The sequence below is a fragment of the Arachis ipaensis genome, chromosome B04 (genome assembly GCF_000816755.2).
Source record: "Arachis ipaensis cultivar K30076 chromosome B04, Araip1.1, whole genome shotgun sequence".
NCBI classification, from domain to species: domain Eukaryota; kingdom Viridiplantae; phylum Streptophyta; class Magnoliopsida; order Fabales; family Fabaceae; genus Arachis; species Arachis ipaensis.
The window spans coordinates 54,235,880-54,250,636 of NC_029788.2; the positions used below are offsets into that span (position 1 = coordinate 54,235,880).

Here is a 14,757-nt window from a genome sequence, read left to right on the forward strand (position 1 = left end):
TTTTCTGTAAAAGCTTTAGAAAGACAACTTTAAGCGTATAATCTCATAATTACCTTCATAAAACACTTAGGGAGTGGTAATAACATGTTAGTGAGGCAAAGATAAATGAAAGATAAGAAGTTAAAGAAAAGATAAAAATCAAAGAAAAAGTCTGTAAGGTTTTAATGACAGAAAAACAGACAGAAATTAGTGAACGAACTAGGGCAACATAGTTAGTCCTTGAGTTGCGACTAGGGTTAGGTATTATATGAAAAGTTAAACTGTTTCAGTATAGACTTAATGAACCTATACTTGGGATAGACTAACTATTCATACCGAAATTTACATAAGCTTTAAATACATACGTTAAACAGAGAAATCAGAGCAGAGTAGAGAAACACAGAGAACAGGGCAACCTGAGTAATGTAAAGAGATAAAAAAAAAAGAGTAATATAGATACAGAGGAAAGAGTAATCAGTAAAAATTAAAGAGATACAGAGAACAGAGTAATCAGAGCAGAGTAAAAAGACAAAGTGAAAAGAGTAATATGATAAAGAGAATAGAGAACAAGCAGAGGGCCTGTTGAAAGGTCATTTGTTGCGTTAAGGCAACTCCAGAGATATTTGTATATTCATTTGCTGCTTTTCTGTTGGCCCTAGAGGTCCTGTAGGCCCAACTTCACCTACAGTGAGTTGTTATTCCTGTAGGCCGAAGTTCACCTACAGTGAATATCAATTGTGTATCTCAGGGTATTGCTCCTGTAGGCCGAAGTTTACCTACAGAGAGTTGTGATACCTGTAAGCCGAAGTTCACTTACAGGGGTGCTATTTCTGTAAGCCAAAGTTCACTTACAGAGGTGTTATTTCTGTAGGCCGAAGTTTACCTACAGAAAGTTGTTGTGTTTTATTTAGACTATTCCTGTAAGCCGAAGTTCACTTACGGAAAATAAGCCATATCTAGGACTAGTTCCTAGGTAATGTCGGGCTGCAGGGTGTAAACTGACACGTGAGCTCATGGCCTGCATAGGACAGACATGCATCATACTTGGTTGTGCATTTTCTCTGTTATGATTGTTGTATGAATGTATGTTTTCCTTGTTTGTATTCTCTTCTCTGTGTTTGTGTTTCACTTTCTTACATTCTTCTGTTTGTGATCTGTTTTTAGTTTACTCTATTTTCTCTATTCATATGTCTTCTGTTTACTGCATTTTTATATTCTTCTATATGTCTGCTAAGCGACACAAATTAATGAACTTAACTAATAACCCCGACCCTACTAAGAACTCCCCAGTTCTTACCCCTTCTCTCTCCCTTCCCCCTTCAGATGGAAGCAAGAGTTCCTTTCTGTTGTTCGCTGACGACTGTTTGTAAAAAGGATTCCGCTCTAGGTAGTCTTCTGAGTCTAAGGTGAATCCCATTCTCTGTTTATATGTATATACTGTGAGACCAGCCAATGTCTGCACCCCGTTTGTATGCGAACTTTAACTTAAATAATGTGTACGAGACTCCTGTTGTGTGGCTACTTGATGAGGTACCGGAGAGACTTCCTATGGGAATGTCTGATCGTGCAGAGGAGTAGCAGATGATGTTCTACCTTTTGGTAACATTCCACCTGACTTGTGTTTTGAAGACCTAGAACGTACTTTCCCTCGCTTTAGTAGTTTAGAGGGACTAGGTGAGTATAGAGTCTAGGCTAGCCTAGGTGCCAGCTTAGGGACCTATTGAACAGGTCAGGACCTGGGATATTGTATGTATATATATGTATATAGATATTATTTAGCTATATCTAGGGGTGTTCTAACTAACACTCTATATTCTAATAAAGGCTGAATTACCGAATGTTGTCAACTACTTGTGATGTATTTATGTGTGGTTATTTATAACTGTTTTATCTGTTATTATTTGTGAATTGATTATAAATGATTCTGTTTATTAATTCAAACGTTTTCAAAAAAAAAAAGTACCTCGCTAACTAACTACGCTTCTAACAACGAATCAGGCTCATATAATAAATAATAGATAATAATTAGGATGACAAATTGGTAGCACTCAGTTTCTGGTATGTCCTAGGCGTACTGAGAATTGGGTTGTTACAGCTCAAATTAATGAAATTATGGGTCAGTGTGCACATTCTCCTTGTGATAAGAACACTCGCAATCCTCGTTGCATTTTAAGACTCTAGTAACCAAATAACTACTCTTAGATTCTCAAGCTTAAGCCTATAGAAGCACATATGAATGGAACAAAACTACATAGCTATGAGATCTACAAAGAATTATACACATAACACAAGAAATAAAGTACACATGCATATAAGTCAATCCACTAAAAGCAAAATTCAGATGTGGTTTTCATGAGAAAATCTATTACTCAAATTAAATAAAAAAATAATTTGGCAGGAAGTGTTATATCACATTGAAAAATAGAACTTGATAGATGACTATACAAAGGTTTTCAACCACAACTATTTACAGAAGCAACCAGAACCTATGGATAATTCAATTTTTCCAAGTAGTCCACACCACAATTAGTGTTATATCAGTTGCATCCTATGCAGAACTGTATCAAATATATAACTATTTCCATATTGAAGGCTTAAAGAATCAGGGTTGAGTTCACAAACTCTTAACTCACTAGAAAGTTCATGAGTATCCAAATTTAGGTCCCCAACTAAAAAGCTAGCTACTCTTAGTTCACAAACTCTTAACTCACTAAAAAGCTATTATGCAATAAGAGATTATGTGTAAGAACTAAAAAGCTAGCTACTCAGATCCTTCATCTGCCAAAATTGTTGTATATATTTATATACCAAGAAAAAAAATCATGGGAATTTTGAAAGAAAGTGAAAGAAGCTATGCATATAACTTTTAGATAAAAAATAATATAGTTTTAATATTTATATACCATATTGCTCTTTCAATAGTCAAGTAGTTTCACATGAAAATTCGACATATATAGTCTTTTACCTGGATTAGAGGATGACTCCAATAATAGATCAGTTTTATGAAACCACTCTTTGGTACTTGTGGGGATCGATTCTTCACCATATCATCAATAGTATCATAGGGAACGAAGTGCTTTTGCTTAATCTTTGCTTTGAACCGCTTCCAGGCATCTCGAATCGCTTGCATTACCCACTTTTCTCCACTGTCTGGGAGGAGAAACTTGGTCTGCATGATTATAAGTGATTGTTATATGCTCTTGTACTGAATAAAAAAACTGAAATCAATAATTACCAAGTGTCTTACGTTAACATAGTCCCACATGAACTTCTTAGCTTTAGGGGGAACAGCATGCCAACTAGTGTACAAAAGACTAATGAATCTTTTATTTCTACCAATAGTGCCAACAAAACTAGCTAAATTAGAAATACTTTGGTCGGTTGGTCCTACGGGCTGTCCAAGATCAAAAGTGACTTCTTCCCGCTGTTCCATAGTCCTTGCATAAATCTCTTTGCAAGTTGTTTTTCCACGAGTTTTCTTCTTCTTTGGCTTTCCTAGTTTTATTCATTGGTTAACATCAGATTATGCTTGATTAACTCGAGCTCAACAAGCATATAAAGCAAACAAGTACACAAATATAAAAATTATAAAAATTATAAATCTGACCTATGTAGTTGATACCATGAAGTGGACAACTTTTAGCTATTCTAGAGATCGATCAAAGCACACAACTTTTAAGTTCATTCCGCATCATGGACTTCACTGAATTATGCATTTCAAAACTACATCAATTGCATCCATCAAGGCACATAAAACTTCAGTTGACTTAACCACTTCAACAAATTCACTAAACTACCATAGCAAAGCAACAATAATTGGATCAATCAAATAACAGACAAGCTTCTATTCAAATAACGCTAACTCCACCAGCCCTCAATACTTGGACCAACCAATGCACCCAAACTCATTGACAATACTGAGCTATCCTCCACGCTCATCAAGCTGACCGATATTCTTAAACAAAGTTCAAAATCGAAAGAAATCTTAATTTCACAACCTCAACAATTAGATCAATCATAGCACACAAACTTCGAATCAACTAACACTATATTTACCAACTTCAAACAACTAGATCTACCAGTCCAGTTTTTCTATAACGATTTAAAAAAAAATAAATATTTATCATCAATAGAAACAGAGCAAAACAGTACCTTCTTCATCATCAATGTCCTCTATCACATGTTGATAATAGTCTTTATCAAGTGCCATGCTTTCTTCCCCGTCCTCACTTAGTTCAGTGCTTGGTCCTTCAATTTCCACATCTATCCCATTTTTCTTTAAGAATTCGTCAATTGTTGTAGCCTTTACTCCTGGCATCCTCTTACCCTTTGTTGATATTCCTTGCTCCAACATTGCACTTTCATTTTGTGGGGTAGTTTCAGGAGAAGGCAAAGTTGTGTCATCTTGCCCTGTTTAAGTCTCTTCATCTGTGAGTTGAATATTCTACTACTGCCCTTGGTTGATTGTGAGTTGAGTAGAACATGGACAACTCCGCTCTTAGCTTAGACTTGTTGACATGTTGCTGTTCATTTTACAAATTTCTTCGAGCTTCCTTGTAAGTTCATCTGCCTCCATGTTTGTAGGCTTAGACTTCTTCAAGCCTTGTGTTGATTTTCCACCCTGCACTCCATTCTTGACTTTTTTAGCAGTAGGCATAGTCAATAGCTCCTTTCTCTTTTTATTTTTTGGCTGTTACGATGGAATGTTTGGATGTACTTCCAAGGTGGTAGGCGTGGAGTTAGTCCTTTTGCTAATAGAATCGAATGTGCTTTGCAGATGACTAAAATCCAGCTTCTTTGATGTGGATTTCTTCTGCCCTTTGGTTGCACGCATCTCCAATTGACTTTCTGGTTCATCCACCCTTCGCTCATATTTCTCCTTGTCATTAGCAGCTGCAGCTTCCATTTCATATTTCTTGCGTTCAGTTACAATCCTTTGTCTCTTAGCCTCGAATTGTCTAAGCAAATTCTTACTTGATGTAGCTTTAAGATCAATAAATTCCTTATTCCTACATAAATAAATTAGTTAAGTAGAGTCAATTTACCCATTAAAATCAATATAAGAAAAATGTAAGAGACTGACAAATTAACAAAAAAATAAGTATTACTTACAAATAAAAAGGTGAAGAAGAAAACTTAAGTATACATATGTACATATTAAGCAATAAATTGCTTAGGATGACCAATCAGAATCAAAATCTCCAATGAAGTCTGCCTCGTATTCTTGGCCAGAAGTCACTTGGGGAACTGTTTCAATAACCGTGGGTCGTAAATCAGTCCTCTCCAGAATAAGTTCACCATCATCAGCTGGTATGGCAGGGCTCGTTATACGCTCGTGTTGTTCACTATAGTGTGTTTGACGGGCCTCAGACTCAGATTCGTCGCTTGTTTTAAATAAGTCTCTTGGGATAGTTTCCATAACATAATGTTTGTTATGTTCATATGGATATTGCACATAAAAACACTGATGTGCTTGAGATGCTAGTATAAAAGTTTCATCCTGGAAGCATTTCTTATGGAAGTGAACAAATGTAAGACCATACTTATCTCTCCCAGCATCGTACCACTCACACCGAAATAAGACAACCTTAAAACGCCCAAAATAGTCTAACTCTACTATCTCAAACAACCTTTCATAATAAGCTACATTGTCTTAGATTGGACTTTGATCTTTAGCACTTGCAAAGCTTGAAGTTAAAGCAGTTAATGTGACACCGCTGTTTTGTGTTTTTCTCCTTGCCTCACGTTCCACCGTGTGAAACCTGTATCCATTAATTACATATCCAGAAAATCTTCTTGCAACAGAGCTTGGACTTCGAGATAATTCTTTTAGCCAAAAAGGCACATTTGGATCCCTCGCATGAGTTTCAAACCACTGCGCGAACGTTTTGTTGTGAACTTTTGCTTTTCTCCATTTCGTTCCCCGCTGATTGTTAACCTCTTCCTCATGCTCTCTATAATTAATAATAGTTAGGTTTGATCTAAAAAATATGGGTGAATTTGATCGGAATAAAAAAAAAGTTTAATTAAGTTATCTAACATAATCTGCCACTTCTTCACAATTGTGTAATACATACACATGGGCTTGAGCAATTGATATGTCATCTAGATTAATTGGTTCTCCATTTCCCACACCTAACGAACGACCTTTGTTAGAAAACAACTTTGATGGCATAACTTCGTCTTCGTTAGGATCATCATCATTCCGAGGCCGCTTATTAAGTCTTGTTTGCACACCTCCATGCAAGTATCTTGAGCAGAAAGTTAAGCACTCCTTAGCTAGATATGCCTCTGCAATAGAACCTTCGGGCCGACTTCTGTTGCGAACATATGACTTTAATGTACACATGTACCTTTCCGGAGGATACATCCAACGAAACTGCACCGGACCTCCCAATCTCACCTCTCAAGCTAGCATAATGTTTCCACAATCTCTAACTCCAGTAAATCTATCTCTTCCAGTGTGATGAACTTTTTGCACAAGCGACGAAAAAAGGAACTTAGTCGAATCAACGGAATGGCCACATGATCAGGAAGGATGCTTTTAATCGGTATTGGTAGTAAATAGTGAAGCATAAAGTGAGCATCGTGCGTCTTATACCCAGAAACTTTTCTTTCTCCTAGATGTACACAACGTGATATATTCGAAGCACTGCCATCAGGTAGCTTTGTTGTCTTTAAAACACCACAAAAAACTGACTTCTCTGCAGCAGTCATAGAAAAGCATGCCTTTGCCAACTTTGTTCTTTTGCCATTATTCACCCCCTTTGGTTGAATATTTTTCCAGATACCCAAATCTTTTAAGTCATATCGAGCATTCAAATGGTCCTTTGTCTTGCCTGGGATATCCAAGAGAGTTCTAATTACACTGTCAAGTATATTCTTCTCTATGTGCCTGACATCTAAGTTGTGACGCAGTGGGTTCTTGTGCCGGTAAGGAAATTCAAAGAAAATTGATCTTTTTTTCCAATTCCATAGGAAACTATTTGATGTACTTTGCTTCTTTCCAAAGACATTCTCAGCATTTTGTAGCATCTCAAAAATTTCGGGTCCTTCTATAACAGGTGGAGGGGGTCTTAATTCTTGCTTCCCATTAAAAGACCTTGTATTGGTTCTCCATGGATGATCCATGGGTAAAAAGACACGATGGTCCATATAAACTATCTTCCGACTGTGTTTTAGTTGTAAGCTACTGGTATTTCTGTTGCAACAAGGGCAAGCCAACTTTCCCTTTGTACTCTACCCAGAAAACATAGCATAAGCAGGAAAATTGTTGATTATCCACAAAAGTGCTGCCCGCATTTGAAAGGTCTCATTTTTTGACGCATCATAGGTTTTGACCCCTTTTTCCCATAACAACTTCAAGTCTTCTATCAATGGTTGTAGATACACATCAATGTCTTTACCAGGTGATTGTGGCCCAGGAATAAGCAAAGAAAGCATTCAATATTCGGGTTTCATGCACATCCACGGAGGCAAATTGTATACCATCAGCATCACGGGCCACGTGCTCCAAGAAATATTCATGCTACGAAATGGGTTGAACCCATCACTTGACAAGCCTAGTCTAATATTACGAGATTCTTTTGCAAATTCTTCATCTATTTCATCAAGGTTCTTCCATTCCAAGCCATCAGCAAGATGCTTTAACGTCCCATCTTTTACACGCTCCTCATCATGCCACCTCAGACTAGCTGCCGTCTTTGAGCACATAAATAATCTCTGAAGTCTTGGAATTATAGGAAAGTATCTCAGAGTCTTTACAGGAATAGGACGACCTTTCTTGTCAGGTTGGTTCTCACTATTATCACTGGAATTTTCAGTATATCGAGAAGTTCCACACACACGACATTGTTTTTCATCCTTTAGTTCTTTTCTATACAGGAGGCAATCATTAGGACAAGCATCAATTTTTTTATAATCCATACCTAAATCTCTTATCATAGCCTTTGTCTTATGGAAAGATGAAGGTATGTTAATGTCAGGTATTGCCTCTTACAATAGCTCAAGAAGTGAAGTGAAAGAGGCATTGCTCCAACCATGCAAACACTTTAACAAGTATAGACGGATGGTAAAAGATAATGTAGAAAATTTCTTGCAACACGGGTATAACTCTTGACTTGCCCCATCTATTAAATTGTAAAACTTTTTTGCCTCTTCATTTTGACCTACAGTAACACCCTCAGCATGAGTTACATCTCCAAATGCATCATTAAGCAGTCCTTCGATGTCATCGTATGCACCTTCTTGATCATCTGTGTCATCGTCAACCGCCATCAGGATTGCCCATTCGCCATGATTAATCCATGTTCAATATCCCTTAACAAATCCGTCGACTACTAAATGGTCAAATACCACATCTCTTCTATACCAATTAATGTTACAACACCTCTTACAAGGAATTTGTCGTCCGTCCGGTTCTCCCTCAGAGTATGCAAAGTCTAAAAAACTAATAACACCATTGATATACTCTTCGCTATACCTCGGTAGATCCATCCAATCCTTTGGCATATAACAAAACCTAATCGATAATTATTAAATTTTTTAGGCGGAAAATTTATAAGGGGTCGCAAAGTGAAGATTAGAAGAATAGAGGAGGCAGGATGTTATTCGCTACAAAGGGAATGGGCAATGAAAAGGACATTCAAAGACTTATAACTAGGTTGGGAAATAGTTCCTAGTCTTCGAAGTAATTCTCTAGAAACCCATTGAGGTAAAACAAATAAAGAGAAACATAGAATTTATAGTACAAATATAATAAGTTAAATTGCAACTTCAAAACTAACAAATCAAAAGAATTAAAGTATGCATTGTACCTTGCCATGACACGATCAACGTTTTGACAAAATCTTCTTGGAAGACCTTAACCAAAAACTTTCGCCTTCAACCTTAACCACGAATAACTGTAAAAATTACAGACAAAAAAAATTGTAATTGCCATATCCAACCATTTAACCACGAATTTAGCACAATCATCATTTAGCAAGAATTAAATTGATATAATCAAATAGATTTGGGACCCAGCAGCAGCAGCAGCAATTAAATCATTCAACAGATAACGGCAAAACAACAAAATTTCAACATGCATGGCCCTTGCTTGAAAGCTTAATTGACCATTGACCAGTATATTTTAGATTGGCTTGGTTTGATTTGGCTAAATTATTTTTAAAACGTTAATTAACCTAACCCAACTTTGATTGGTTTGAACTTTATTCTACTTCAAATTCCAACCGGCCAACTCAGCCTGTTTCTTATAAAATATGTTTTAAATTCTACTTTTTAAGACACAGAAAAAAAAGAAAAATAAAGCATGGGCAATGGCATAGTGTTATAGTAACATGTCCTAATTAAGTGACACAGGTGCACCATCAACCTCAGCAAAGACAGAACAACAACCACCCTCATACTCCTAATATTATAAACCGTACCCTCAAAATAGTTAAACAGACCAGGTAGAACAACCCTCAACACTAAACCACCAAGCAACCCCATTTATTAGGATGACCAACCAAAAGACTTTGATCCAAGGTAACACTTGTGCATTTTAAGTAATTCAGAAAAAAGCCACACACACACACACACATATCCTTCAGAAGACCAGAAAATCAGAACCCAGATTTCATAACCAAAATAAAAAAAACATTATTATTATTATATTAATATAAGAAAAATAAATAAAATAATCAAATTGAAATACCAGTACGGGGTACAGATTAAAATTGGAAAAAGCACTAGAAATATCTTCACTTGAGGTAATTTAAGTGGGGAAAATTAAAGAAAAAAAGGTTTACCAGAATAAGCAAGTTGGCAATGATACATATTGATGTCTATGAGAACTAAAAATTTATATTAATTTCAAAAAAGAGAGACTACAATGACATTTATGATCAGTGCAGGACTAACTTGTGTGTTATGTATATATCTTTGGATGACATGAGTATTTTTCTCCATTAGAGAATCTTTTTTTAGGGGAAGGAATTTAAAAAGCTTTTACAATACCTCAGCCTCCTTAATAGGATCAGCTTGGTTGCGGTACTGATCTAATAGTGTCTGCACGGCTTTCCCTTCTGGAGAGTTCCTCACATTCCTAGCGCGGACGCGAGCTTGAACTCGAACAAGAGCCTGCATGCACCTTAGAGTAACAGCAGCTTGCTTCCTCACTAGCCTTCCGTAAAATATAGCCTGCAGCCTCACCACTGCCCTCAACGCCCTCAACGCCCATTTTGCCTGCAACATTCATCACATAATTAAGGTCAAAAACTCAAAATAAACAAGTAAGAGAAATACAAATACAATCACATGGAACACAAGTTTAACATATTGATAAAACTCTCAGAACACAAGGATCAAGCTTGCAACTATGAACTACCTCTCTCTGGTCAAATCGAAACCCACCAACATTATGCTCAAGCATTCCTTAGGAAACTAGAAAAAATTGTGGCTTGATGTCTTACCATGGACTAAGCTTCAATAGGTCAAAGTCTTACCATGGTTGAACTCATTCAAAATTAGGATCTAGTTAATAATTCTTTTACAAAAGATCATACTGTGATCTTAGGAATCCTGATCCTTACCTGACCCGGAATTTTAGTAATTTAACATCAACTAACTATTTCATGTTAAAGATACTAGAATTAGAAGTTAAGAGTTTTGATTAAAGGAAAAAAAATTAAATGATATTTCTGGCAAGGATTCAGTATCAATGAATAAGCTAATGAAAAAACCAACCATGAAAATACTACTTTTAATTTCTATGCAGAAGAATTATTCAATGCTTTTTTCTATACAGAAGAAACCTTGATTAATAGTATTATTCGTGATAGAAATATAGTAAGGAATCTCGATTTTCTTGTCTTACTGGAGGCAATTAAGGAAGCAATAAAGAATCATAACCAATTAGTTCCATGTGATGGCAGTGACTGCATTTCATTTTTCTATTACCCAAACAAATATGGTTTAAAACAACAAGCAACCTCTACTCAATTCAAATTTTAGTAAATAACAACTGAATCACTTGAACTAAACCAAACTTGAGATTTCACTAATAACAGGCAATTAGTGTACTAAACCCCGAAAATTAAAAACCCTAAATCGGAACCTTAAACCTCTAATTTCAGAACCAAATGAAAATCTATACATACCTTCTCGACGATGGTGAGCAGAGAGAACAATGATGCTAAGCGCGCGGCGACGGTCGGCACAGAGACAACAAGGGTGAGAAGTAACGGTGAGAGTAGAGACAACTAGGTTGAGCGGCTAAAGTGGGCGCAGATACGACGATGGTGACCAGTGATGGTGAGAGCAGAGACTACGAAGGTAGATGAACGTTCTGGGCGGCGCGCTACGATCAGTGCAAGAGGGCGACTTAGCATGGAACGACAGTCAGTGGTTAGTGGTGAGTGGTGTGTGGTGGTGAGTGGTGAGTGGGGGTCAGTGGTGACTGGGGTTTTCGATTCGCAATGCAGGAGGGTTTTCTGAGGGTGATGACGAGCTGAGGGTGATGACGAGGGTTTTCTTCTAAAAGGGTGAAATGGTTTTCTTTGTGAGCTTAGTCTGAGCTGAGGGTTTTCTTTGTGAAAGGTAAAATCGTTTTCTTCTCTTGGAGGGAAATTTTTCACTAAGTGTGAGCTGGATAAAAAGTTAAGAGGGAGAAAAATTTACAAGTGTTAAGTTTTTACTATTAGGCATCATTTTTAAAACGCACCCAAAACATAATAAATAGGCTACCCTCTAAAAGCGTTCCCTTTAATACGAAAAGTGAATCTATAGGTATCAATCTACGGCTACGCTTTATAAGTGATTTCTATAATACCTAAGGCTACACTTTTTTAATGATCCCATAATTATCTATTCTTTTCTCTTATAAAAAGGCAACACAGAGAAAAGCGTAGCCTATTCATATAATAGGCTACGCTTTTCAAATGTAGTTTAAAAAAAGTGTGGCTGAATGGGTATTTTTCTTGTAGTGCATATATGCAACCAATTTTTACCACAACCAAATCATACAACATTCACACAACTCAAACACAAATAATCAAGATTAATTTCGTGACACCCTACCTGGTTTTGCTGCTCCCAATTCAGTTAGACTTTCAGGTGGTCCTTAAGCACTTTTTCCTCCTAAATCACATCAAGAACAACTTTAAAACTCTAAAACATCAACTAAACAAACATCAGAAGCATCTTAGAAAGGTTATTGTCACCTTAAACGTGCAGGAAATCAAAGATCTTTGGCCCACAAGTCAAGCTAAGCAAGAGATCTAAGGAAGAACATCAAGAGAACACTTGTTTAAGCATGTTTCCTTGAAAACCGAATTCAAATGGGAAAGGGACAGCCATCTAACCTTATTTCCAGCCTTGATAAGTTACATGGTTATGTAGAGAAAGAAGAGAGGATCATTTTGGTGAAATTGGAGTTTTGATTTGAGTTTTAGTTCAGGAGAAATCAAGCTTTGAAGATTAAGTGTTCATGAAACTTTCTCTCTTTTCTCTCTTGTTATTTTCATCCAAAATGAAGAAATGAGATAGCCTTGGAGTGTCTTGGGGGTGTAGGGTGAGTTGTGATTGGTTGGCTTGGAGGTGGATTAAAATAATATTAAAATATCTCAGGTGTATAACTACTAAAACTAGGAGTATCGAAACACACATAAAAACATCTCTAAAAATTATTTTCTGAGCTACTAGCATAAATGACACTAGTAACATATTTATTGTGAGAATAAAACATGTATAATGAGGCCTTAGCATTGCTAAAGTCATCAGAGAGTGCTGGTGCTAAGCTGCACCAGTAAACTGTGAACCCGGTTAAACCGATTTTCTATTTTTAACTAAAATTGACCAGGTAACCTTATAATATCATTCAAGAAGCTTATAATACTAATATAATGATAATATCATCCTATTATCTCTCTTCTCTCATGAATCAAGTCTGGTTCATTAAACTGAGACTATTTACGAAAAACCGAATCAAAACTCCTAACCGATATGGTTCAAAAACTAGGTTCTTTGTGACTGTGTTATCGAGCTTGCCTCATAAAAAGTTCTAACTTAAAGATGACATAATGACAATGAGGATTGAGATACTTGATGATATATTAGAGCTTCTCCCCTTACTGATCCTCCGGAGTTCTCGGTACTTTCAGAAAAGATCTCGCGTACTCGAAAACCGGGGTTGTTACAAGTGCCATGCGTGCTTATGCGCGGATGCAGCAGCGACAATCCGCGCGTACACGTCATGCGTGCCTATGTGCAGATGCGGCAGGGACAATCCATTCGTACGCGTCATGCGTGCTTACGAGTGGATTGTTGATGAGCGGATATTTTATATGCTTTTTGAGGGTAATTTCATGTAGTTTTTAGCATGTTTTAGTTGGTTTTTAGTTTATTTTTATTAGTTTCTAGGAAAAATTCATATTTCTAGACTTTACTATCAGCCCGTGTGTTTTTCTGTGATTTCAGGTATTTTCTGGCTGAAATTGAGGGAGCTGAGCAAAAATCTGATTCAGGCTGAAAAAGGACTGCAGATGCTGTTGGATTCTGACCTCCCTGCACTCGAAATCGATTTTCTGGAGCTACATGAGTCCAAATGGCGCGCTCTCAACTGCGTTGGAAATTAGACATCCAGGGCTTTCCAGTAATATAGAATAGTCCATACTTTACTCAAGGATAAATGACGTAAACTGGCGTTCAACACCTGTTCCATGTTGCATTCTGGTGTTAAACGCCAGAAACAAGTTACAAGTTGGATTTAAACGCGAGAAACAGGTTACAACCCTGGCGTTTAACTCTGGAAAGAGCCTAGGCACGTGTAAAGCTCAAGTCTCAGCCCCAGCACACACCAAGTGGGACCGAGAAGTGGATTTCTGCACTATCTATCTTATTTTACTCATTTTCTGTAAATCTAGGTTACTAGTTTAGTATTTAAACAACTTTTGGAGATTTATTTTGGACCTGATGACATTTTTAGATCTAAACTTTGTACTCTTTGATGGCATGAGTCTCTAAACTCCATTGTTTGGGGTGAGGAGCTCTGCTGTGTCTCGATGAATTAATGCAATTATTTCTGTTTTCTATTCAAACACGCTTGTTTCAATCTAAAATGTTCATTCGCACTTCAATATGATGGATGTGATGATCTGTGACACTCATCACCATTCTCAACCTATGAATGCGTGCCTAACAATCACTTCCATTCTACCTTCGATTGAATGAGTATCTCTTGGACTCCTTAATCAGAATCTTCGTGATATAAGCTAGAATCCCTTAGCAGCATTCTTGAGAATCCGGAAAGTCTAAACCTTGTCTGTGGTATTCCGAGTAGGATTCAGGGATTGAATGACTATGACGAGCTTCAAACTCACAAGCGTTGGGCGTAGTGACAGACGCAAAAGGATCAATGGATCCTATTCCAGCATGAGTGAGAACCGACAAATGATTAGCCGTGCGGTGACAGCGCACCTGGACCATTTTCACTGAAAGGATGGATGGTAGCCATTGACAACGGTGATCCACCAACACACAGCTTGCCATAGGAGGAACATTGCATGCGTGAAGAAGAAGACAGGGGAAAAGCAGAGATTCAGAAGACAAAGCATCTCCAAAACTCCAACATATTCTCCATTATTGCATAACAAGTATTTAATTCATGCTCTTTTTTTTTTCGCAATCCAAACTGATAATTATAATTGATATCCTGGCTAAGAATTACAAGATAACCATAGATTGCTTCAAGCCAACAATCTCCATGGATTGTCCCAGTGCACTTGCTGGTTAGTGGTA

General features: G+C 37.1%; 1 protein-coding gene across 1 annotated transcript; it reads right to left on the reverse strand.

Annotated features, from left to right (window-relative positions):
* Positions 4,673-8,875, reverse strand: LOC110271500. Its single transcript, XM_021122448.1, has 2 exons — positions 8,796-8,875; positions 4,673-4,988 (listed from the first exon to the last, which is right to left on the reverse strand). The coding sequence occupies exons 1-2, from the start codon at positions 8,801-8,803 to the stop codon at positions 4,673-4,675; spliced, it is 324 nt and encodes a 107-aa protein (XP_020978107.1). The 5' UTR covers positions 8,804-8,875.